At 40.6% G+C, this 26,395-nt stretch overlaps 1 protein-coding gene across 2 annotated transcripts in view; it reads right to left on the bottom strand.

Annotated features, from left to right (window-relative positions):
• Positions 1 to 26,395, bottom strand: part of bcas3 (BCAS3 microtubule associated cell migration factor) — a 309,008-nt gene that overhangs the window by 29,075 nt on the left and 253,538 nt on the right. For both annotated transcript variants that reach the window (XM_067508758.1, XM_067508757.1), the window contains one exon: positions 3,525 to 3,701. In XM_067508758.1, the coding sequence (XP_067364859.1) occupies positions 3,525 to 3,701 (177 nt within the window). The remainder of the gene's footprint in view (positions 1 to 3,524; positions 3,702 to 26,395) is intronic.

Genomic DNA, 26,395 nt, shown 5'->3' on the forward strand with positions numbered 1-26,395 from the left:
CGTTCCTTTATTTTTGTGAGATGTTTAAAAAACAGGGGCCACCACCCCCTAATCATAAAATGTCAATTCACTCTGTTGGACCACTTATTTGGGGCCATTATTCAAATATTTATTACCACAACAACAAAAAAAAAAAACATAATGCTACAAGAAATCTTTTTTGCCTCACTGTTTTCTGCCACTTAAGCCCACGTTACATTTATGAAAGACATTTGGGTTCTGACCAGTTTTCAAAAGGTTTCTCAGAATTCTGAAATGTTATTTAATATGATGGAAAACTAAAGGTATCCAAACTAATCGTACTGTCTACAATAACTTTACAGAAGCTAAAACCAGCACTGAATCTTCTCTCTTCACATTTGGTTATTCATCAGCCATCAGTCTGTCTATACCTCCAGTTTTTATCCAAAAACCCATCATCCAGACACTGAATTGTATATTTCTACAGTGCAAAATGTGTGATTCATTTATTTTTATACAAACGTTGCTCCACATGCTTAGAAACTGCATTTAGTATTTGTATCACGGTCACTCGACTGTGCATGCGTGAGTTCTCTGCTGGAGTCATGAAAATGTGCATCAATTTGGACAAAATTGATGTCAACCACACTTTTGGAAAAAAATAAATAAATCATGTAGTGAAGTCGTCTGTCTGGGTGATGTCTTTTTAATAGTTTTTGACAACAAAGTTATTCTTCAATGTCAGAACTGTGAGTAATAGGCAGTTAAATTGTTCATAGTCGACCAAAAACTTTTCTATATAAGTTTATGTAAATATGTAAATATTTTTCACCTACTAGGTTTTACAATTTAATTTGGAAAAATGTTTATGATATTTTCTAGTAGCTACCAATGAATGTAGGATGGTATTATGAGCACTATGAGAACAAGTCCTCCAACCTAAACTCTTTCCCAACCTACCAAAGCCTGTTCAAACTGCCAAACCCCAACTTTCTCCCTACAAGACTCTAAATACAACGAGACCATGTCATATTGATTGAAGCTGCCTAACATCAGCCAACCGTAATATGTCTCTGTTACTAGTTTTCTACTTAAACTCAAGCAATACAGCCCTGATCTTCTCTAGATGTTAACTGGAGGAGCTGCATGCATGAAAAGGCAAACATTTCAGTCAGACGCCCCAGATATTACCTGGACTTCATCCTGTGAGACCCCTAATAGGCAGCTCAGCTAATATCTGAGGTCACCCATGTGTGAAAAGAGTCTGGACGGATTCAAAATGAGATGGGTGTGTTGAGTACATTTCTATCAGGTTACTGGCTCAGCTACAATTTTTTCGGTGGGTTGTAAACAAAGCACTGAAATCCCCACAACACATTTCTTGTCATGTTGTGTCTACATGTGCATGATCTGACTCAGTATCACCCCTCACTGAATTCAAATTCTTCCCCAGTTTCACCACATGTGAGAACGCGAGAACCCAACTGACTCTAACAATCTCCCACTTTGGAGACCAGCCTCATTAATAGGCTGAACTCTCCCAAACTGCGTATCTAATCATGGAAATTGTGGTGTCTGTGAGTCTCCACCTCATTAACAAAAGAGGTGGATGGAAGTCAGTCTATGATGAAAAAAATTGCATAGAAAAATCAACCGCAGCATATTTTTAGAATCAGTCACCTTTGTCAGTATTTTTATAGAAACTATGACTTTGAAAGGTTGTGGTTCTAATGAAAATGGTGTCAAACTGGATCGTTCGGTCACACTGCCATCCACGGCACAACAGACACAGAGACATTTCCTATACGTTACTATAAGAAGCGATGCGCTATTAGATTAGCTTCCGCATAGTGAAGCCCCTGTTTCTGTTTGAATGGATGGAAGAACCAGTGAGTCCATCACATTCCCTGAGGATGATGTCTTCAGCACAGCTCAAGGCGCAGAAAAGAGTGTGTGTTTGCGCGTGTGTATCATGGGTATATTTTGATGTAATGTGATCAGTAATCAATTTTGTGTTGCATTAAAGGGGTAGAGAGGGGAAATGGGGGTCGAGATGCAATGCGACTGGGGGCGGTGGGGGCGGTGGGGGCCAAAATAAGAGGTGACTGACTACTGGTGTCTGGGAGCCTCCAAGATCTAATCTAATGAAGAAATAGAGAGGGAAAGAGGAGGGGGGTAGTAAAAAAGAGCGATGAGAAGAAAGAGAGAAAGAGAGAGAGGCTACAAATGAGGTTAAGTTCTAACAGAGAGGGGAGGTGGGGGGCTGGATTTGGCCAGGGATGGTTGGGGATGGTGGAGGGCTGATAGTCAATGCTAAATCCATTAGGGCCTTGTGACCCCCCACTCCCCTATTCCAGCACCGCCATACCCCACCCCTGTGGCCCTGTGGCTGTCTCACCACCCCTCCTCACCCTCCACCACACACATTTAAATCAAAGGAACTCTTGTTCACTTAAGGAGAGGAGAGCACTGCCGCTTCCTAAATGAGTTAACCATTTGGACTGTCAGAGCCGACGGCATGTCTGCTGCGCGCAAACACACACACACACACACACACACACACAAAATCAGAGGCAGGAAGCCTCAAAGTAAAGCATAGCGTGTGCAGATATGCACCTAGCACGCACATATACACACATGCACACAGACGTTGGCAGACAACCAGAACCTCCTACTAGTGGTGAGTTAATCCATCACTGGACCTTGACCTGGCAGCACTGTATGCTGTGTACTGCCACACACAGGAAGGAAGTCGAGCTACCTAACAAGACACTGAGCTGCAATGGAAACATCTATAATAAGATTCCAGATGAATTAGAACAGAAGCAGTGACTCATATCACCATTAAAGAAAGTGTAAAGAGTGTTACACTAGCACAAAATCTACTAATATTACACAACGAAATGCTCGGGTTTCTGAAGCATCTCGGGAAAATATTTAGCTTTGAAATTGCACAAACTTATGATAAAGACAGATCTTTTGGATTATCCTGGAAGTGGCAACTGGACCGGCTGCTGAACACCACTTTTGGGATAATCATGTCCTGCTTGAGGGAGAATCCTCACAGGCAGTTTCAGGATATTTCCTCTAAAGGTGCTGTTTAAGTATCTCATTTGTGATGCACATATCATAGCAACAAAAATATGGTAAAAAGTGACTGTGTTTTTTGGGGTTTACAGAATAAAAATATCCCAAGAACAGTGTGTGGAAAAGGAAAAACCTCTGCACATCCTTCAACTTGTTAACTAACCTCTTTTGCTGCATTTTGTTGCTTTACACCAGACAAGATCAGATTTACTCTGATCTATGCAACAAACAAACCATCTTCTCTCCAATTCCCAGATTTGTCCTTGCCATTGTTAATAACCATGAAACCACCAGCAGCACTTTGGAAACATTCACTCTGGACTGAGAGAAATCAGCCACTGACGTAAAGTTATGATTTACTCTTAAACTGGAGATTCTTCCTGCAGTGGTAAAAAAAACTGAAACGTTTTATGCACATGGACGTGGATCATGTCATATGAGTGAGTCTATTTGTGCATTATTCAATCTCCACTAACCTGTAGCTGATCCCACTATATCCCTGGAGGGGGACTCAGACATGGCGTCTGCCAGTCTTTCTCGCAGGCCTTCGTCGCTGGCGTCTGCGGAGCCTATGTTGTGACGTGGCACGCCAAAGCTCTCTGGCCAGCTACCGCATACCTCAAGCAGGGTCACACCTCGCCCATCAAACTGTCCTACAGACAAAACACACACAGACAAAAACACAAATATGATTCAAATTAGCTTTACTGTCAAATGGACCTTAAGATGCGACAATACCTGCTGTGTTGATTATGCAGTAACTGAACACAAAGCAACTGAATGATTTGTTTGCACATGGTTCTGCACCATTTACCATAAACATGTTCTTTTGTACATTTAATTTTTAACAAATTAAATTGCCACTTTTACACATATGCAATAATTAACCAACACACAGTGAAACGTTTTATATAGAAATTTAGCAAATGTATTGAAAATTTAATACATACATTAATACACTATCATTTACAAAAATCAGAGGCTTTGATGTGGTGCTAAAACTGTGTCCAGGTTTATATCGTTTGCGTTATTTTTCTGTCAGTCTACAATGTGTGTGCAATGCAAGAAACTCTGTAAACCTCTACAATGACAGTTTGTGGTGACACACAGGTCAGGACAAGTTTATAAATCCACTTTTAATGTTTCAAGTGTTCTCAGCAGCAATAACTGTGACATGGAAGAAGAACCAGCAGAACCTTTTTAGATTCCTGAGTTTTAGAGGTCGATGACCAGCTCAGTAACACTACATCAATTACATCAATCAAGAAGACAGAGGCTGTTTGGTGCATTTAGACAGTAGGGATCATTAAGAATAAGATGTTTTGATATAACACATTTCTCTTTATAATCAGAATTTCAACCATGATCCTCATCACCTGACTCAGACCATCCATATGTCGAAGCATTTAGGTGTCGTTTGTGTGTCATTTTCTCTGCTATTGACTCAGGATGCTCAGGTTAATCGTCTGAGTCAGCAGTAACATATTTCGCCTTCACTAGCTTTTTCCCGTAGTTGTCTTTGTCCTTCTCTGTCCCCCTCTCTCTGTCCCTTACTGCAGGTGTCCCCGACCAATCTGCCCAATGTTTTGTTGTTGCTTTTTGTTGCTCTTGTCTTTTCTCTCTTAACTTTTCACTCAAGTTGATTTGAACTGAATTAAATTAATTGTGATCTGTCCTAGTGGTGTATTACTAATGAGAAAAAGTCAGAAACAGAGAAGGAAATTGTGATGAAGTACGAATAGACTCAACATGACAACATTTTGAAAAAGATGTGCAAATCTGTAAGAATAAAATGCTCATGAGTTTGGGTTAAATACACAAATAAGTAAACAACTAAATCATTATAATGAGACAAAGGACTGCGGGACATTCAAAAAAGCTTTGTGTGTGTGTGTGTGTGCGCGTGTGTGTGTGTGTGTTATCTTACTGGTATACACTGTATTACGTGGTACGTGTATTACGTGGTATGTACTGTATTACTTATACACTGTATAATCATGTAATGCTACTGTTTTTGCCAGGTCTTCCTTTGAAAAGTGGTTTTAAAGCTCAGTGGGCTCTATCTGATTAAATAAAGCTAAAAAAAACCTCAAATACTACACAGACACATAATAATACAGACACAGCTACAAAACTTTTAACAGTTGAAATTATACTGATAAAGACTTTGTGCTTGTTTGACTCATTTCCTGTTTGCCTGTCTGTCACATATTTCCTAGGTCTTTACAAGAAAAGAGATGCTGATGTGCAGAATTGAACAGATGGTGATAAGCTACAACTGAAACATAGGTTGGTATTGTTGTTTATTAGCATGTGAGTCACAGGAGCACTTTCCTAACAGAACCACTAAACCCTCTCTTTTTAGCCTTTATCACCTTTAAGTGCTTGCAGCCACAGTGACCAACTCAAATGAACACACTAATAGAATAAACCACTTGTTTTAGTGCCTGCATGCCTGCTTGCTTGGCTGGCTGAGAGGACAAACACACACACACACACACACACACACACACACACACACACACCTAAACACAGAAAGAAAGAAAGAGAGGGAGAGAGGAGGAGATGGAGAGAAACAGGTTGCAGACTCTCTGGCTCCAAAGACCAAGATCTCTGTGATTGCAGAAATTACGGCAGACAGAAAAGAGAAAAGATTAAGGTGCAACGTAGGCCTGTGTGGATTAGGCTTGACAGGCATGTGTTGTGTGCTTACCAGTTGTTTGTTAGCATGGCAGTTTGGGACTAAAGCAGCTTAACTGATAGACACCAGCAGAATGCTTGTCAAATTATTACTCTTGCGTTGGGGGAGAAATGTTTGGCTGATATAGTTTATACTCTAAAAGTAGAGTCCTGCCTTCAGACATAAGTTTTAAAGAAAAATTAAACAGCTGCTTATGGGCCAGTTTGTATTGAGTTGTCACATGCTGTGTACACGTATGGACTGTGTGTGTCTGTGCGTGTGTGTGTGTGTGTGTGTGCATTCCAAATTGTAGCATGAATATGAATGTGTGAATGTGTGTATTTTAGGGAAAGAGCAAAGCATGAATTAAGGTTGTGGAAAGTGTTTTAATCTGTTTCTTACAAAAATATTAGGAACTAATAAAAATGCTGATGTACAAATGCAGGTATGTGAACCATGTGTCAGCAGAGAAAGGGGTTAAAATCAACTCAAATCATCTCAAATCAGTGATGTTCAAACCTTATTTTTTATTAACTACAGTACATATTTTCACATAATTATGATCATGGGTATTGTTTAAAATATTGGAGTACTTTTACCATTGTATTTTAAGTAAAATGTAGATGATCTGCTTAGTACTTTTACTTAAGTACTTGTAGTGGGAGAACAAATTTACTTTTTTAGGCCTTGCACTTTTACTAACGTGTAATTCTACACATTGTATGATATTTGGCTGTGTGAGGGGCTGTGTGAGGGGCTGTGAGTGAGCATGCTGCTGGTCCTGCATGACTTTACTGAAGCCACTAGTATTAATGTTGTGGCTGATCAGTGTAAATCCTCCACATATCAAAAATAAGACTGAACTACTCCAGAAATGTCTCATTTATACTGCCAGAAATAGTAATTTAGTAACGGAAAGTAACTAATAAGTAAGAACTAATTTTATGTGCAGTCATTTGAGGTCCATATTCTTTAGTTCTGGGGTTTTACTTAAATCGTTTAGTATAATTTACTATTCCGAAAACGGAACCTGCTGCATTTACCCTAAAAGTGTGTGGTGACTCTATAGGGGGGAACTGGTCAGCCTCCAAAAGTGCTCAGAATAAACATGATTTTAGTCAAATCATGTTTCAGTCTTATCTCAAAGTCAGAACAAATGCAAACCACAGCAGGCAGTTCCTGCAGGTTTGGTCCTTGTAATTAGAGCAATATGTTACTAATGCCATTTAAGTTCTAGGTAATGAAGTCCTTCCTGTGTCTACCTCCTATATAACTGTTTCTTGTGGATACTTTTATGTCTCTGACTCTCAAAAAAGTGGACATGCACCAACTCAGGAATGTTTCTCTAGTGGTTTTGGTATCAGTAAAACCCCAGTGAGAAAGCAGACAGAATGAAATCAAAGGAGCTTCCTTTCCTGGAAAGATCAGCATCCGTGTTTCTCTGCCTTCATGTATGTGCTAGTGAAATAGTAAAAGTAATAGTATTAATGTATATGTTACCAGATAAAAACATAAAGGTAAATGGAATCATTTACTTTACTGATTATGTGATATACATTAAATGTAAATTACACTAACATTCCCAGCTGAACATACCGAATTTCTACGACCGTACAAGTCAATCTACACACTAAGACTTGTGTGAACAGCTTGGAAAGGGTTGATTGAAAAAAATTGAAAAATATGTAGACATGTCAAATCTGCCAAATGGTCAGCTGGAGGTTTTAGTAGGTTGTACTTTTAGAAACAATGAGCCTCACTTTCCTCAGCAACACTAAGCTGTCTTGTCCAGATGGGCCTTTACAGCTACAAAATTCAATTCCACTGTTACAAAGACACACACACACACATCCCAGTTATCCAGTATTAAACAATGTGCAGGACATAACAACATCGTATCACCTCTAAGGCAAAACACAAAGCTATTGTTACACACACACACACACTCAATCCAGGCTCTCACGGCTGGCTTTAATGGAGGACCCTGGTGGCACTAAAGGGGAATCCTTTGAAAAATCAATCCAACATACACACAGATCGCTTCTGAAGTGCAGCACAGTTATCAGGAAGCTTAGCCACTGTTGGAGTGAGAGTGAATGTGTGCGTGTGTTTATGTTTGTGGAGGTCGGTCAGTGTTATCACAGTGGGGAGCATGGAGGCCCGTGCAGCCTCTCGCCCCGGCATTAGCACCTGTCACAGGCCTACGGTGGGGCTGAGACTGGCCAGGCATCGGGGTGTACGCGCGCACACACCATACACACACACAAACACACACACACACACAGTAGTCGGCTCCCTGATAGCCACTGAGCCAGGCAGATCAAAGGTTTTGACTGCAGTGGCTTTTCTAGATGATAAGAGCTTGGCAGAAGGTTAGGAAGAGCTTTAAGTTTATCAGGCCGCGCTTTGACCAACATGGGTTTTTGAAGGCCGATACTGATGTTAGTTGGTAATTATGTTCAGTGGCTATGAATTAATTTAAATAGGAAAAGAGGAAAAGAGAATTGTATAAGAAGAATGTGTTTCAAGTGGGTTTCCAGTTGTCTCACATGTCGAACAGTTATGCTTTTATTTTAACTCATACAGTCTTAACAGCTCCATGCAGTAGGATGTATTGCACATCTGTGGAATTCGATTGAACATTAGGTTGAACTAAGTGTACCTGCCCTCTAAGGCTAGAAATGTAAATAAACCTAAGTGGAATAATCTCCATTTATGCATTTTTTTTCTCTTATAATATGGTTTTAATCATAATCAAACTAAATATTTTAAATGAATCAACCAAAATCATCATTTAAACATTAACACTGCAGGTTGAAAAAATTAAAGGCCATGATATCAGCCTATCCCATAATTACAACAACAAGGGTTAAAACTGAATTAAAAAAAACAGTCAATAAAAGAGGACAGAGTGGTTTAGAACTACTTGTACTACTCATACTTTTCTAGCTTGTTGTTCACAAAGAGCATCTACTGACTTATGCCTTCCACACGAGGAGAAACTAGAAAACTAGGATCAAGTATTGTTGCTTTGCACAAAGCTGGCAGGGTGACATAATAATCTCAAACGCTTTAGGTTCCACAGGCAAACACTCATTATTTCTGTGATGTATGGCTAAGAACTGAAGCTGGTAACATCTATATTCACTAGATCATGGAGCATGATGAAAGAAAAAGAAAACACAGCACCACAATGGTTAAACTTAATCTAAAGTACGGTGGAGGAAGCATTTAAAGTTGAGGCTTTTCGGCCTGTAATGTAATCGAAAATGAAATGAATTTAATTTGTAAGTTTATTAAGGCGTCGGTGATGTCAGGCTTGCTCTTCCATAGATGTTAAGTGAGAAACAATGGTGCACAATTGTCCAGCAGTAATCCACAGCTACAGAAAATGTGAAGGGTTATTCGGTTATTGAATCCAAAGACTAATGTACCTTTTCCACTTGCACTGTGAAGGGGTGCGTTCTATAAATATATGAAAGATTATAATTATGGGATTAGCTAAAGCACATTATCTTTGTTAATAGTGCGACTAGGATAAAGATCGCACCACATTTTGTGGCCATTTAATCCAGAAGACAAGTTAATTACACATTTTATCTTGCTTCTGTGTACTTTTATGTGCAATATACACTGCAAATGTCTTTTCTTCGGTAACTACAGTGTTTGCATGTTGGGCTCTGGATGCTGCCAAATTGAGGGCGACCTACTGTATAAAAACAATACTGCGCCTGAACATATCCTGTGTAGACACACTGCTCTTCTGCACTGCCTCCCTGTTCCGAGTAAAGGTACCATAGTGGCAGGGGTGGGGGGGGGTCACTTTTGACCCACTCTAAAGCCAACACAAAAGGAAGCAACAAAGGTGAACTGGTTTCTGTATAACAAAGAAAAAGTGGCTTCTGGTGTTGGGGGTCAAAGAGTGATGATCATTTCTAAATGATTCATATTTCCAACAGTCAGAAAGTCAAACTTACAATAAACTGAGTCTACTCACAGGCATCACTATATACAGGGTTTTAAAAATACTAAGTCCCAAAAATTGATTTGTGAGATTAATTGATAATAATTGAATGATTTCCCTGATCTACATGTTTCAGGGGCATAAATTGTAGCATAAATTATCTGTCAAACTCTCACAGACAGAAAACTCTGCCTTCAACATGACATTTTTTCTGGCAAGACGCTATGATTATGTTTGGTCCATTGTGAAATTGACACTATAGCTTCCACTGAAATGACTATATCTCTGTGCTAATCAGGCTCACATGGCTTGAATGTGATCAGCTCAGTAGGTTTCTGTTTGCACTGAACAGCACAGGGACATAATGTTAATGACTGTGGTGCAGGAAGGTTGAGCGGTCGTCCACCAATTCCCCAGTTGTTGGTTCGATCTCGGTCAATTGTCTAAGCGTCTTTGAGCAAGACGCTGAACCCCAACTTAGTTGCTCCCGGTGAGTGTTGGCCAGCTGCATAGCAGCTCCCCCATCGGTGTGTGTGTGATTGTGAGTGTGAACTGTCTAATGAGAAGCAGTGTAAAGCACTTTGAGTGCCGATAGGCAGAAAAATGCTATATAAAGTGCAAACTATTTAATGTTCTCCTGGACACAGTGGACAGAACCTGCTCCTTCTCTCCCGTCTCCATCACCATCCCACTGTCCGCAGTCTGTTAGCAGAACTAATGAAATGACTACAAAAAGAAGAAGTAATGAGCATCTTACTTTAGTGTAACCTCATCAACACAAAATATCCAAATAACCTCAATCAACCCTGTGCTGTACTGGTGTGAAGGGACACATACTGTATCTCTCATTGGCATCCGACTGTGTTTTTTTCATTTAAATTTCTGTCTGTAAATCTTCGTAAATGTGAGGATGTGTTGTTGGCAGAAAAAGGAGCACTAAGAACACACGGCCTGGTTTGTTGTTTTTCCTCCATCATGTTAAAACCCGACAGGATTAAAAGTCAGTCTCCACCCAGCTGTTAACCCCTCATACTGGCTACTACTTATCCCTCCAAACTCGTGCTACTTTCCTTAAAGATTTAATCACACTGCAGCACGATGTGTGTGTGTGTGTACCTTTACTGCTGGGGCTTAGCTTGGCACATTTAGAAATGAACACACACACACATCGCATATCACTTCTCCAACGCTTCTCTGCACTGGCATCCAAGCTTTATCATAACACAATGTACTTTCATTGTGGTGATGTTAACTAGTTTCTACATCTCCAATGGTAACAACAGCAAACTAAAATAAAAATAAAAAACTTAATGCTCCAGCATCTACCAGTTAACTGAAAGGTTTGAAAGACTTTATTTTCCTTTTTCCTTTGTTTTATGGCAACTTTTAAAGGTCAGTAAGCTCTTTATGGACATTACTGTCAAAGTGAACATCTTCTGTTGTAATAACCAAAAGTGTAACATTACCTGCTGTAATAATGGCTGTTTTTCCTTTTAATCACCTCGTCTCTAAATCACTGCTTTGTTTCAGAAACAGTGAAAACATTATTAGACAGGCTAAATTCACAGCTTCAGTTCAAATTGCTCTGATGACACATAGTTGGCACATCTATAAATATATTTCAATCTGTCTTGGGTTTTCTAAAACCACAGCTGATTTTGATAAATTGGTGAAGTCTCCAGACTTGTACCTCCGCTGTGTGATGTTCCCCGTTTTTACACTTGGGGGGCATTTATTATGCTAATGATCAAATGTCATAAATGCTGACACATACAAGAACCTGCTAATGAACAGGTGGTTTTCATTAAATAACAGGAGCCATCTAAAAGAAGTCTGTGTTGTTCGGAGAGTTTGGCGAAACCTTCTCTGAGCTTTGTTCAGAAAAAAAGGAACAGCTTTAGGATAAGAACCTGGAGGTCCCTGATATAAAAACCGCTTGACTTAGCTTTTTCCTTAAACTAAATTTCTCCTTATTTTTTAGTGAAATTACTCATTCAAGCACATTTCCCAGCAAATCTAGCATGCACACACAAACAGGTGTAGCTATAATGCTTGGAGGCCTCGTGCCACAGTTTCTGGGTTACCCATGCTGTTAAGGTGCAAATGCCTGGTTAGTGCTAATTCAATTAGGCTTTAGTGGAAGCGGGCTGATCGAACTAACGCCTTTATTATGGGTGCTGTATAATATGTAATGGTGCGTGTGTATGTGAGAGAGTACGCTCTAGTGGTGTTACTAAGAAATCAAGCACTGAGGAAACTGGAACAGCGTGTGTCTAACAAACAGATCATAAATCCACTGGTACAGTAGTTCAGGTGGGAACTACACTGACTTTATTAGGACCATTAGTTTATAAGGAGCCGTCTAAAATCGAATAGGGTCCAATACGACCACTTTGCAGCAAATTTGGTCGATGTCAAGCTTTACATTTGCAGTTTCTTCTGGATATAAACCACAAAAATATCCTGAGTTTGTGACCAATATTATGGCTATGTAAAAGTGCTTTTATAAAAGGGTCCCTGGTCCCTTAGTGAGACTGTATTGCGGACATGCATGTGGAGATGTTGTTGTCACACTTTTCATTTCATACTAAGTTGACTGTACATTATTGCAGTTCTTTCGAGACAGTCGAATCTTGTGTTAAATCTACAAAAAGTACTACGTTGTATTAGCGTGTTCATATGCGGGTGTGAGGAAAGAGGTGGCCCGGCAAGAAAGAAAATAAAAAGCTCTGTAAATGAGTAACATACTGCATGTTGTCGAGGCAGAGTACATTTGCTCACTCATAAACAAGTACAATAAAACCATCAAGGTTATATAGACAACGTCTTAAAATACACTTTTGCTCACACAACCACTTGTATTACTGTGCTGTGAACTGATATTGACATCCCTTCAGGCTGTGTTTGTGTCAGAGAGATGCAGAGTGAGTGTGTCTCTGATATCCTCAGGGAAACACAGAGTACTAGCTCGCTGCAGTAGGTTTGTGGTGCAGGGTTAGTGTTAATGGAGATGTAAGCTCACAGGATTAGCACCAATATGTAGGTACAAGTGTGTGTGTTTCTGTGTGTGTGTGTGTTCTTGACAGGACCTTTCTTTCATTACATTAGGCCAGTGATTCTAAATCATTTACTGCCTTTGCAGTCTCAGTGGTGTCGGCTAAGTGTTAGTAATCCCCATCGATACTGGGTTCTGCCTTAAGGCACTTTACTTACTACCACTCACACACACCAAAACATATGGCATTCACATCTGAGGATGCATTAACCTGTACGCGGTTACTTGCAGCCAAACTACCAAAGCATATACACACAGCCAAACACACACACTGACATGTGCCACCCACTATGTTATTGGGAGTCCTGTCAAATCAGACAGCAGCAGTGCTTTGCTTGCTTAACAACAAGCTATGGCTTGTTGAAGTGTGTCTATCACGGCACCACATCATCCCACATCACACATAAACACCCTTCTTGACATGCACACAAATAGAGGTTTCCTTGGACCGTGCCATGGACAAGAATGTGGTTTTTCCACATCCACCGATACTTTTAAGGTAATGTTGGCCCCGTGACAGGACATTGTTTTTTCTTGTCAGAAACCAAGACAAGATCTAAAAAAAATAAATAAATAACCGTCTATTCTATTGGCATTTCAGTGATCTCCCAGAAGAATATAAGTTCACTCATAGAGTTTTAGCTAGTGAAATTTAATCAACAATAAAGATCTGCAGATACAAAGTAACACCAACCAGCATGAATCATATAAAAAAAATCAGATAATAAAACTTTGAAATTAAGGAATATAACATCAAACAGCAGAGTTCCCTGACCTCCATTGCCATAATGTTGGTGAGATTTCCCTCAAGTCTTCTCTGCTTCCTCCACCGTGAAGGTAGAAGTGAAAGTCCTTCATAGCAGGGTGACCAGGGAAGTTTCTGCCTTGTTGTGAGCTATTTAATAGTCAATAGCAGCTGACAGAAACGTTACAGACTGCCTTGCTGGCAAGTGCATATTTGGGGGAAAAAATGTAGTCAAAACCTTGAATTTCTGGATGAAAGGCAAATGTCTTTTGAAATCAGAGCAGAGCTCCAACTGTGAATGTACTGTATGACTTCATGAGTCAAAAGCTCAAAGAGCATCTGCAAAAACTCACCAACTCTAGAAATCTATCCCATACAGGGACGACACAGCTGCAAGCTATGTGAATATTCTTGTACAAAGTTAAATGCTGGCACTACAGCACATGACATGAAAAAGACAAATGCTGCATTAAAAGTGTGGTAGATATTATGTCTGAACTGTTTAAATGGTAAATGTTCTGCTTTTCTACCTATTGGCACTCAAAGCGCTTTACACTGCTTCTCATTCACCCATTCACACACACACTCACACACACACTCACACACCGATGGGGGAGCTGCTATGCAGCTGGCCAACACTCACTGGGAACAACTAAGTTAGCGTTCAGTGTCTTGCTCAAGGACACTTCGACATGTGACCGGAGGAGCCGGGGATTGAACCAACAACTGTGAGATTGGTGGAAAACCGCTCTACCTTCCTGCGCCACAGTCGCCCAATCTAGGCCACAATCTCAAGCTTTGACTACATTTACGTTAACAATATGTCACCCCGGTGCAGCTTGTATTGATTTCGAGTATCGGCTGTGGGAGTCAAAAAAAAAAATCAGAGGTATGTGTACGCAAGATGCAATGCAGCCCAAAGTACACATACATAGATACAAAAAGTATATGTGAGAAAAATGACACCACCAGCATTGCTTACAATCACACGCTGGTAACACGCACATTCATAAAGCGTACCATTTTTTCAGATTGCAAATGCACAGCTGTATGCAGAGCAAAATGTGCTAAAATTTGTGCCACTTAAAAATCTACTTAAGTAAAAGTAATAAACATATTATCTATATTTTACTCAAAGTACAAAAGTAAACATACCCCACTAATAACTACTATGTATTTTAAACAATAGTGATGTTTTTTTATGAAAAAGCTTTTAATCAATCAAGAAAATCAGGGTCAAAGGTCACTGTTGGTAAAGACGGAGCTGTTCTTAATCACCTTATATACTGACGGGTGGGTGGTTAATGCATAATAATACACCAGCGTTTTTTACTTCATCACACTTTTGTAAAAACATATTTTAATATCAAAAGCACCAGGTGGTATTAATGTTGTGGCTGATCGGTGTATGGTGGTGTATGGTTAGTGTTTGTGACAAAGACCATAACTCATTCCGACTGACTGCAAATTTACACAGTAGCAGGAGAGGAAAGTAATTCAGTATGCTGATAAAAAGCAGCTGACACTGATTAGGGAACACACTGTATCAACGTGCTTGTTTTGACAATGGCAGAGAAAACCAGGCAGTGGTATTTCGGAACTATTTGAGCCCATCTGTAACAAGCCTTATGCCCAAATCAGCAGGCTGCCAGTCCTTCTGGCTCTAGATGTCTTCGAATCGTTCCACTGCACTAATGACTGTAAAGGTGAAAAGAGAAGGGAAATTGAAGTTGCCTTGGAAAAGACCTCTCTATGGTCCTGCAGTTGGTTTTCAGAGGGCATTAATAATGAGCTGAAGTGGCACTGATTAGAGGGAGGTCATACATTTAACACAAAGCAGACCCCTGAAAGGGTGTGTTTGCTGACAAATGGGCACGCGTGCACTGCTAGTCTGTGTGACATGTAGGATCCTTTTGAGGGAGCTGTGTTTTTGTGCACACGAACAGTGAAATTCATTCGGGCAACGATATCTGCACTATCTGCTCCGTTGTGGGGTCTGGTTTGAAGACAGATACAACCAGGCTGTGACTTAGTTATTTGAAGTTTGAAAAAAGGTCTTGGCATAACCGTATTCCAATCCACACGTTGATGGCACTAAAAATACTGTACACACCCACTTTCCTCCAGATGACCCCTCCACACCTCTATGATCACTCAAACATCAGCACTGTGGAGACTGTTTTCAGTGAATCCAACAACACTTATCTGCATTGCAAGTTCACCAAAGCTACTCTACCAAGAAATAATTGTGCAATTTTAATTTGTACTAAAACAAACGAATTGGATTTCTGCTACTGAAGTGTTTCTTTCAGTCTAAAGCAAAGCTGGACTGCAGATGATTCTACATTTAACCTTAAATATTAGCTTGTGTCTGTTTTCGATTCTTGTCTGTTGATGATATGATATCATACTAAGAAGCATACTGTGTCAGCATTATGAATGTAATCCATTTGTGAAACTGTTTTGTGAAATGTTTAATAGGTTTCTGAAACTATAACTCAGATAAACAAACAGTCAGCGTCATAATTTTCCTATATTCCGAGTCATCACTGAACCGGTACAAAGCATCTTTCATCTGGTCAGAAACGTGGCGCCCACATAACTAAAACTCCCTTCTGGGTGCTAGACATTGTTTTCCATCAAACCAAAACAAAGATTGGAGAGTGTACACTTCACGGTGCGAGCATGGCCAGCTAATTGATTTCAGGCCAGATCGTGTTGCTGTGTAATGGAGCAGGCTAACGTGATGATGAAGCTGGGATGGTCATGGTGATGACTTTCACAGGGACTCCAGCCTCATTTGTTTGTTTGACAGGCTGCAGGGGTGTGTGCGCGCTCGTGTGTTTCACCATTTGCCATAAAGGATATGGATTAAGCTATAGAGGTGACAGATGATATGTTTACAAGAGAATGTTTGCTTTCTGCACGATATTCAATTACAGGGTTTGCGTGTGTCACCACCTGTGTGTATATAAGCTTGTGTGTGTGTGTGTGAGAGAGAGAGAGGGAGTGTGTATATGGCCAGTCATCTGTGTATTACACGCTGTGTGTGAAAGGGTCACAGGACTTTATCAATCACACAAAATTTGCTCACTTCCTTCTCGCTGTCTCTTACCTAACTCTTACCCTCCCACTCCCTCACTTCAGAGTTTTTCGGCAAAGTCATCCAATCCAAATCTAAACTGGTTCCGTACACTGTTTACTGGTGTTGCGACACAGCACAAATAAATACCTTACTCGTATTTACAAATCAGACCCACTCATATACAATGCCGCTATAGTAGTTTTCCTACCCAAGCCCACGTTTGACGTGACGGAGCGCTGTTCGCTTTACACCGCCTTCTTTCTACCCTGACTGCGAGGCTGGACAGAGGTGTAACACTGCATACTGTGGTGTGTTGTGTGAACGGTACAGATAAATACTGTACTGTGCCTGGCTTCCTCTCAAGGGCGTAAACGAAGAGGATTCCCAGCACCAAAGCCACAGCCCTGTGTTCCTGGAAATCCTCCACAATCCCATTTGATCTTAACACCCTGCCTCACCTAATGTGTCCCTAAGCTGGCCTTATCACACCACAGAGAGGGCCAGAGGGGATAAAATCCGAGATATACGGTTGCATGCTAGTAAGACAGCTTCATGAGCACCTTCCATGATCTGTGCTCTGTGTACAATGTTCTCAATCCCCCCTGGCAACCACATGCAGTGGAAGAATGACAGTGACCAATTTGCAGGAAAATGGTGGTGGACGGCGAGATGGAGAGCGAGAGAGAGAAAAGCATCGAGCTGAGGTGGAGAGAAAAGCATTAGGAAACGGCCAACGCTACTCCACTAGCCTCTTCATTCTAAGCAAATAAATCCTCCATTATCGTGTCTCTCTCCTGGGTCTAAAAGCAAGCATCTTACAGGGAATTAATCGTATTGGACGGAGGGGAGGGGGGAAGCCCATTTCATTTCCTTGTCAAGTTTGGGGAGAATTATATTGGAAGCCAACCAGCCACCTGGGAATGGCATCCTCTTCTTTTTCCTCTCATGTCCTTGTTGTAGCCTTCCCTTCATGCCCAAAGAGTTTATCTGTATTTCACTATTGTTTGCGTTTGTTGAAACTTGGACTATGGATTTATCATTCTGATTGAAAGGTTTGGGGACCCTTTAGAATGTTGTGATTCTGCATAAATATGCCAGGTCCTAAAACTAGATAAAGAGAACTGAAAAAAAATAAAAAATAAAAAAATTAGGACATTTCTAAAGACCTCACAAGAGAAGCTTTTGATGCTAACTTGGCTCCAAAGGCTTACAAATGTACATTGTAAGGAGTTTAGACTCTACTAGTTGCCTGTCAAATTCAGTCAATTCAGAACATTCAGTCTCAGTATCAGTGAAGTCTGAGTTGCATATGCAAATTCTAAAAGAAAAAAGGTCGAGGTGTCCATCATTCATTCAGCAAAGTCATTCTAGCAAAGAACAAGTAAAGCAGAAGCTAAATAAAGTTTTGGAATGACTGAGTCAAAATCCTGACCTTAGCCCTATAGAAATGCTTTGCACGGACGTGAAGTTGGCAGATTATGGAGAAACCTTTCAAGTGACGCTGAATATAGTTCACAAGTTACTTGGCTTGACAAGCAAAGTCCATTGTGATTCATTGGCCCGAATCCTTGGACCAGCCTAAAGACTGAAAACAATGAGGAGGGAGTCCACTGGTAGGATCTCTGCGACTGTGGGGCAGGAAGGTAGAGCCACCAATCTCACAGTTGTTGGTTCGATCCCGGTCACACGTCAAAGTGTCCTTGAGCAAGACACTGAACCCCAACTTAGTTGCTCCCGGTGAGTGTTGGCCCCCATCGGTGTGTGAGTGTGTGAGTGTGAATGGGTGAATGAGAAGCAGTGTAAAGTGCTTTGAGACCCAATAGGTAGAAAAGTGCTATATAAGTGCAGAACATTTACCATCTTACAGCAGGAATATGAACCTAACTAGAGCTGAAAAAACAAAACAAAACAAAATTTAAAAATCATGAATATGCTTGAATGTCTGTCCACTTAGCGGCCAGCTAAGGCTCCTAAGGCCTCATAAATTCAACCTCGACTCATCTGCAGTAAGAACGTCAGGTGCGGGGCTTTTATTGGACCACACACAAAAACACACAAAGAAATATGTACGGCATGTACACACAAGTCACAAAACGCACACACACATCAAACCCTTTGCTGCCTGGCTATCTTGCCATCTTCCATAGCCGTCCAGCAGCTTCACATTGATATTGACATGTTGTGATGGTGGGAGGCAGGGACTCCTTTCTAACAGCATTAGCCATATAGATTCTGTCCGAGTCACTCTGTCACCACCATACACATCCTACATGGCAGTTGTAGCTTAGTTGCTAAAGCAATCGTGAATGAAACACAGGGCGAGTGGTTTGACTCCTGGTTCCTCCTGGCTACATGTCAAAGTGTCCCTGTATGTGTGTGTTCTGTCCACCGAACTGTTATTTGGGGCATAAATGGACATTTTCAAGCACTTTTGATTAAAAAAAACTGCTATAAAAGCAGAACATTTACATCCCAGAAAGAGCAGGGCAGAAAACAAATGTACACGTATTGTCAAAAATCCAGTCATAGAAGAATAAAAAGGAGGAGCCACGAGTGACAACAGCTGTATCTGCTGATACAGATGCAGCATTTACAATTAGTCATTTAGCGATTGCAAGTAACAGGCAGAGCAGGTAGCAGACACTGGGGACACCTTTAGGGTTTAGTGTCTTGCCCAGGGACACTTCAACATGTAGTCAGGAGGACTGGGACTCGAACCACTGACCCTGTGCTTTATGCACGACTGCTCTACCAACTTAGCTAAAGCCTACGCTTGGTACACATAACCCAGGAATTGTTGTTGGGCTCACATATTGTTATTAACTTTCATGGTCGGATCTTTTTAGGGCTTCTATCTCCAGTTTTCAAGTGAATGGAAGAGGGATATATTAAGATAATTACAGTTCTTACCTTTTAGAGATTTTAAAGATCTTGTCAATTTTATTACTAGAAAAGCAAACGTTCCATGTCATGAATGTTTTAATACCCTTCATAATCCTGATTTAACTTATTCGCTCTGGGGTTTGGGATTCAAGGCTTTCTGATCCAAGAATGTTTATATTTATATTTATATTTATATAAGTACTATCAAAAATGTTTTGCTTATAGTTTTGTCTTTACTTCTACAGTAGTTTTTAGTGATTTTGAAGAGTTTAAGCTTAATGTCCATCAACTTTCTACAAGTACAATTAATAGATAGAACAACAAAAGCTTTTTGTTTGAAGATACAATCTGCATCTTTGACAGTTCGCTGTGGCACGAGACTTAAAATTCTTCTACCCAAAGCTTTAAATAATGATGCCGTGTCAAAGCCAGTGGTGTTTTATATACATGCAAGTTACCGTTTTGCATTAGCATGCAACACAAATAGATTTGCCTGCGTCACAGGATGCATTAACAGCTCCTGTCCATATCAGAATAAATTACAGAGCATACGATAAATAAATAAATATTTTTAAAAAAGAATCGCACAGTGCAGTTTTAAGTTTAGGGTACATTGGCTTGTATTGGCAGTATTTCCCAAGCTTTTTCAAAACAGTTTGTGTAATTCATTAAAATTTTGAAATGGCTATTTACATCTCAGTTTTCATCTCCAGACTTTCAAGACCTCGGCTGTAACCAGTTCTTCAACAATGCACGTTTCAGTCACGCTGAGAGGAAAGAGAGAACAAGCCGGGCAAAATCCAAACTGAATTTTGGATCTTCAAACTGTCACCGCTACAAAAACACAAAACACTGTAATGAACCCAACAAGGTTCCAGTATTTCCTAGTAAGGCTTATCAAACCTTTTAAGTGTATGAGAGTGTGACTTTGTGTTAAAGGGAGAGGGACACAGAAAGACAGAGAGAGAGAGAGAGAGAGAGAGAGATCCTGTGAAGATGTAACCTGCCAAAGCACACAAGGTTAAAGGATAGTATGTATGTTCCCCCTTCCTCTTCAACATACACATACACAGACATGAAAGAAAGCAGCAGCAATAGGGCTGTGTGTGTGTGTGTGTGTGTGTGTGTGTGTGTGTGACACATCTGGGAGTGTAATCAGTGGGCTTCTTTCAAGAGCTGCCAAAGCAAACAGGCCAATAAGGAATCCACTTTACAGACCATCGATCTCCACTGGCCACAGCCAACACAAACACACACACAGTCACACACACGGTGGGGTGAGCAGTCACATACACACATAGACACACACTCATGGTTAGATTCATATTTGGTACAATACTCACCAACACATGTACTAACACAAATGTGCACATAAAGCTGGAAGACATGTGAAAACATATGCAGGATGTTGTACACGCTGCCACTGAGACACACACTCACACACACACACACACACACACACACACACACATGAAGAAGCACACAGATATTCTCCTACAGATTGTTTTTACCAGTAGCAAATTAGTTTGACCTGATTTCTGTTTGGATTTTATGTCCCTACAGCACTAAAAGTAGCTACTACGACAGATAGGTCTAAGATACTAGAGCCGGTTGTAATAACCTTAACTAGGAAAGATTTTCAGACACACAAACTGAAGGAAAATGAGAGGAAATTCAAGGAAATTGCATCACATTCACAAGTAAGTAAGAAAAAAATAGAAATTTTAGAAAAGGCTGTTGTGGTACTAACAGTAACTTTTAAAATAAGTTTGATCTTCATAAACTGTTGTATATTTTCTTCTTGTGCAAACTAATCTTTTGTCTCTTTCATTTTAAATTTTTCCCTCTCCAACCAGACAGCAGGAAAAGACATAGAAAGAGAAAACAAATAAACAATGGAAATATTGTTATGGGGAGTCTCTAAATGATTCAGAGCATCCCGCACTGAGCAGCCATCGGTGTCTAAAACACTTCCAGATGAACCTCAGACAATAGAAGGAGAGAAAACAAGGCTGATACGTCATCCATTTACTTTGGGCCACAGTGGTGAAAAACAATAAATCCTAGAGGGCCTGTGTGTGCGTGCGTACACACACGTGCGCAAGCGCGCACACACACACACACAGTCAGTGTGTAGGTATGTTTGTCCATGTGCATGTGTAGCAAACTGGAAAAGGAAACTAGATAGATTGAGCTGATAGGAAAGTGCATATACTTGAAAGCCAAGATATAATGCGAGCCACTAACAGGTTGTTTTCACAGTGTGTGTGCACACACAACACTCCCACTTTATGGTGCATGCACTCAAACATGTACACACACTAACACAGAAGAAACACACACACACACACACACACACAGCACTGCCAAGTGCAGGAGACAGACTCCATTGAGAAAACCAACGAGCTGTTCCTCTCCTGAGACTGGAGCACACATACATACAGTTCATGCACACGCAACAAACACAAGCTTGCATGTACGCAAATGCACGGGCACGAATGCACGCACGCACGCACACACACCTGTACTATCACTGGTAGCATCAGAGTGCGAGGCAGTAGCTGTGACAGAGCTGTGAAGCTGTGCTGGCAAAAACACCAGGATTGTTTTCTTCATTGAGACTGAAGTGACTGAAACATAAACGCATGCATATTTATGTTTTAAAGTTTTAAATATAATGCCCAGACTGACTTTTGTGTTTTTAATAAAAATCAGATGCAGTCCACTCAGTGTTACGTACACAATAGAGTATTCATATTTCACAAGGAAGCATGTATGCAAAGTTAAATGACTGGTTGCACAAAAAAAGTTTAAATCAAACTCTTATGATTATTTAAACAAGTAGAATAGTAGATTGTTTTTCTACTCCACAGTAAATATTTAACCGTAACTAATGAAGCCACAGAATTTATATGTTCACAGAATATAACCAACAACTGCTGCTGATGTTACATTAGACTGTTGTTGCTTATTTAAAATATCGCAGCTGATATAGCTGAGACAGTGAAACATACTGGGGTGACTGTGTCTCAGGTGGAACACATCATTCACTAACCCCGGGATCAGTGGTTTGATCCCTAGCTCCTCCTGTCCTCGAGTTTCTTCCAGTGTGTGTGTATCTCACTTCTAAGTCACTTTGGGGAAAAAACGCCCACCGAATGATTTATCAGTCAGCCTCCCACCTCAGCACTGTCCGTGCTCTCGACATAATCTCCAAGCAACACAACATCTGCAGCTCTTGCATTTTTGGTATCCATGTTATGACTTTTTCTAATTCTACCCACCCAGAGTAAAGCATGAGTAAGTGCTCGTAATACTGGATGTGATTATTTTGGATTACGACAGATAGTGATTCTGACAGGGAGTGGGACATGTTACAAAAGTGGGTGACAAGTATAGAACTGAATTCTGGATCTGCTCATTAGTCCCCAGTCTGGGTTTTATGGTTTTCGTGTCCCATGGTGGTCTAAATGTGTTTGGAAGGGCTGTTCCACCCTGATGAGAATACAGTTGCTGGGGAAAAGACTTAATGCTTGAATTTTTTTTTAGTTGTGTAATAATTTAATGGAAAGGAAAAACATGGGTTAGTTCAAAATGTTCACCATGGAGGGATGATAAGTTTAAGAGTGTGTTTGAAATCCCTTAAATGAGCCATGCGATGTAAGGTTGAGACAAAGAAATCTGAAGATGTGATGTCAATTTCTACAGGAGGTGCTGCACAGAAAGAGACAATGGAGAGACAAGAGAAGATGAAAAAGGCCAACAGGGTGAGGTAACGACGAGCAGATGGACCCTGTGTGTATGTGTGTGCGCATGTGTTTGTGCAGGCAGCTGCAGGAAGGATCCTGCTGAGAAAGAGCAGGACGTCTTGTCATCCACTGTGGCCGCAACATCAAGACACGCTCACGCTCACGCGCACACACACACACACACACACACACACACACACACACACACACATCAAAGGGTGTGTGGCCTGTGTCGTTCCAGAACTGTGGTGGTGTGGGAAGACAAACAACAACAGCATCACACACACATACTGTTACAAAGACGCACTCAGACATACACACATTTGCACACCATTCTCTGACTCACTCTCACATACACACACACACACACACACACACAGTATAATCAGTACATTCATACATACAAAGAGACACACATGCACATACACACTCACACAGCCCACATAATGGGCCATTTCAGCACCGAGACCACAGCTAATACAGTAAATGACAGAGCAGGACTGGGAGACAGAGCCAACCTAAATGTGACACTGATTTTCTGTAGTGTGTGTGCGTGTATTTCTTTGTGCATGTGTGTGTTTACCGCCCTGACACCATGACTCTGCAGGCTGGGGCCCAGATGGCGGTGTAGTCGCTACATTGTTTGGTTCACTGTCCCAACCTACTATGGCACACACACACACACACACACACACACACACACACACAAGCATGGAGCGTTGTCCTTAAACAACATGGCTGTGGTGTTGGAAACTTTGACCAAAGTGTCAGTGGAAGCATCAAAGCAGTGTAATGAGAGAGCAGAGAAAAGCCAGTCAACAAGGCAGCTCACATCAGTCCAAAACAGTTCAATGCAATGGTGGGTTACTGGGCTGTGTGTAGCATAATATGTGTGTGTTTAGGTGAGAATGATGGGGTGAGGACATTAGACAATTTGTCTTGTGTGTCCCTAACTACTGCTCCAGCTGTAGGAGAAAACACTACCTGGCTTTCAGGTTTTTTTTTACGCTGCGTTTTTATATCGTTGGCTACCGCCCATTATGAACTAGAACTATGGAAATGTTATTAGCGTGTCATCTTCAATTGGACAGATCTTTCGGAATCCATTTATTCTGGACTTTTGTTATTCCGTTTGTTTCTTCTCTAGGAATCAGCTTGTTGACCAGATTTCAACATAATAATAAAGAGCCCAGACTGTGGTTTGGTTCCCAACCTTAACCATAATGACGAAGAACCCTAGACTAAAAAGATACGTTGCATTGCTGTGAGGTGAGCAGCTTTATAGAAATTAGCCATCTATGTGGTGGGAGGGGGCAAAACTTTTTAAATTGGTCGTCTATCTAAAGGCTGTACGAGACTCTAGAGCTGAAATGGGGAATATCCTGTAACAACCAGAGTATCCTGCGTTTCCCGATTGCTGCTTTTGGCTCGGCCTGTGTTTCCACGTCTTTTTCTTCCCTAAGTGTTTTGACACAGCGGGTTCTGTTCTGATTCTTCTCAGCATTTTTTCTTCAGAATGACTTTTTAGCCTCAGTGGTGTCGACCTGCATCGCACTAAGATGCAAGGCTGGGCAGAAAAAAACATATGGAATCAGCTATTTTCATGGAGATTCCTTTGCAAAGGAAGCGTGGAGGCAAGAGTCCTGCACCTCACATAAATAATGATCTGGATCTGAAATAAATGTATTTTTTAATTTAGAATTTTTACATTTTTACAAAGGAGCAACCTGCAAACTGTAAACACAGATTCTGACAAACAGACAACTAAGGCCTTCATTGGGTTACCAGTCATTTTCCAGTCCACTCAAGATGTTTTTTATCCATTTGTCCCCACGGTTGCTAACGTGATGTATGTATAGTATCACTAAAACCAGCAGCTAAACTGGAAAGATGATCAGGTTTTTATTGGAAGCACAATGAGCGAATGGGTTAAATATCAAAAAAACAACAACAAAAAAAAAGGCAAACACATAAACGAGACTCAGTCCAGAAGTTGGACTTTTGACCATAAGTGTGTTGTTAAATGTAAAATATATTAATATGAACAAACAAATACCGACATTGTGCACTGACTATTAATTTCGACATATTTATCTGCTCTGCGTAAGTATGTCTATCTAGCCCCGGTGCCCATAAATCAAATCTCCTGCCGCGCATGTGCCTCCACCCCTGCTGTGCAAATTTGTCCAATTAGCTACGGCCCCCAGGGAACATGAGCGTGTACTCATCCACAAGTGCGTAGAGGCCCCCAGAATCAAGTGTGAAATGGGACTTTGACACAGTGTGAGGATTAAGCAACAATAAAATGCATTTCACGGCCACAGTGCTTTATAGGAGCAGCCTTCATGGAGCTCTGGCCAAAACTTAGCAGCTACCCCACCCCACTAATCTCTGCCTTCTCCACCCACCCACCCACACACACACACACACACACACACACACACACACAGTAATAAATCCACACCCCTGGAGAGAGACAAAGAAGATGAATTAATCAGCAGCTTCTCCACTGGCTCCCTGGACTGATCAGGATATTTTCCTAAATCAAGTTGGATATTTCCTTCTCTGGCAGGACAGTCACCTTTTGTGAACACATCACAACCTCACAAACTCCCTTTTCCCATGTCCTTTTTTTTTTTTAGAACATAGTGCATTTTTCTATGCCTTAATTAAAAAAGCATTTCTTGAATATAAACTGTTACAAAATAATTTCATAAAAACAGAAACTTTTTCTCACCATATAGTATCAATAGTACCAACTCTTACTATACATATTTTAAAGGATTTACAATTGATAGAAAAATTAAATGTCCAGTAAGCAGAGTAGAGAAGTAACAACGCAGTAAGTAACTAAGTAGTACTTCTTCAGGTATTTGTACTTAAGTTTTTATTTTTCTGACAACTTCCTCCCCTAACTCCCTACATTTGAACACAAATGTCTGTACTTTCTACTTCATCCATTTTTTAAACAGACTCATTACTTTAGTTTTAACACACATTTACTTTTTGCATCCGGGCTCAGCTGTTGTCCACTTGCAGGAACAGCTGACATTGACTGACAGCTATGTACAGCATGTTAACCTCAGCAACCCTGTTGTATTCAATGTTAGCTTAGCTGTCCTCACTGACATCAACGTTTTCAAATGTTTTAATAATGTAATTTATTATTTAAAATAATGTATGTAT

This window comes from Channa argus, chromosome 6 (assembly GCF_033026475.1).
Source record: "Channa argus isolate prfri chromosome 6, Channa argus male v1.0, whole genome shotgun sequence".
In the NCBI taxonomy this organism is placed as follows: domain Eukaryota; kingdom Metazoa; phylum Chordata; class Actinopteri; order Anabantiformes; family Channidae; genus Channa; species Channa argus.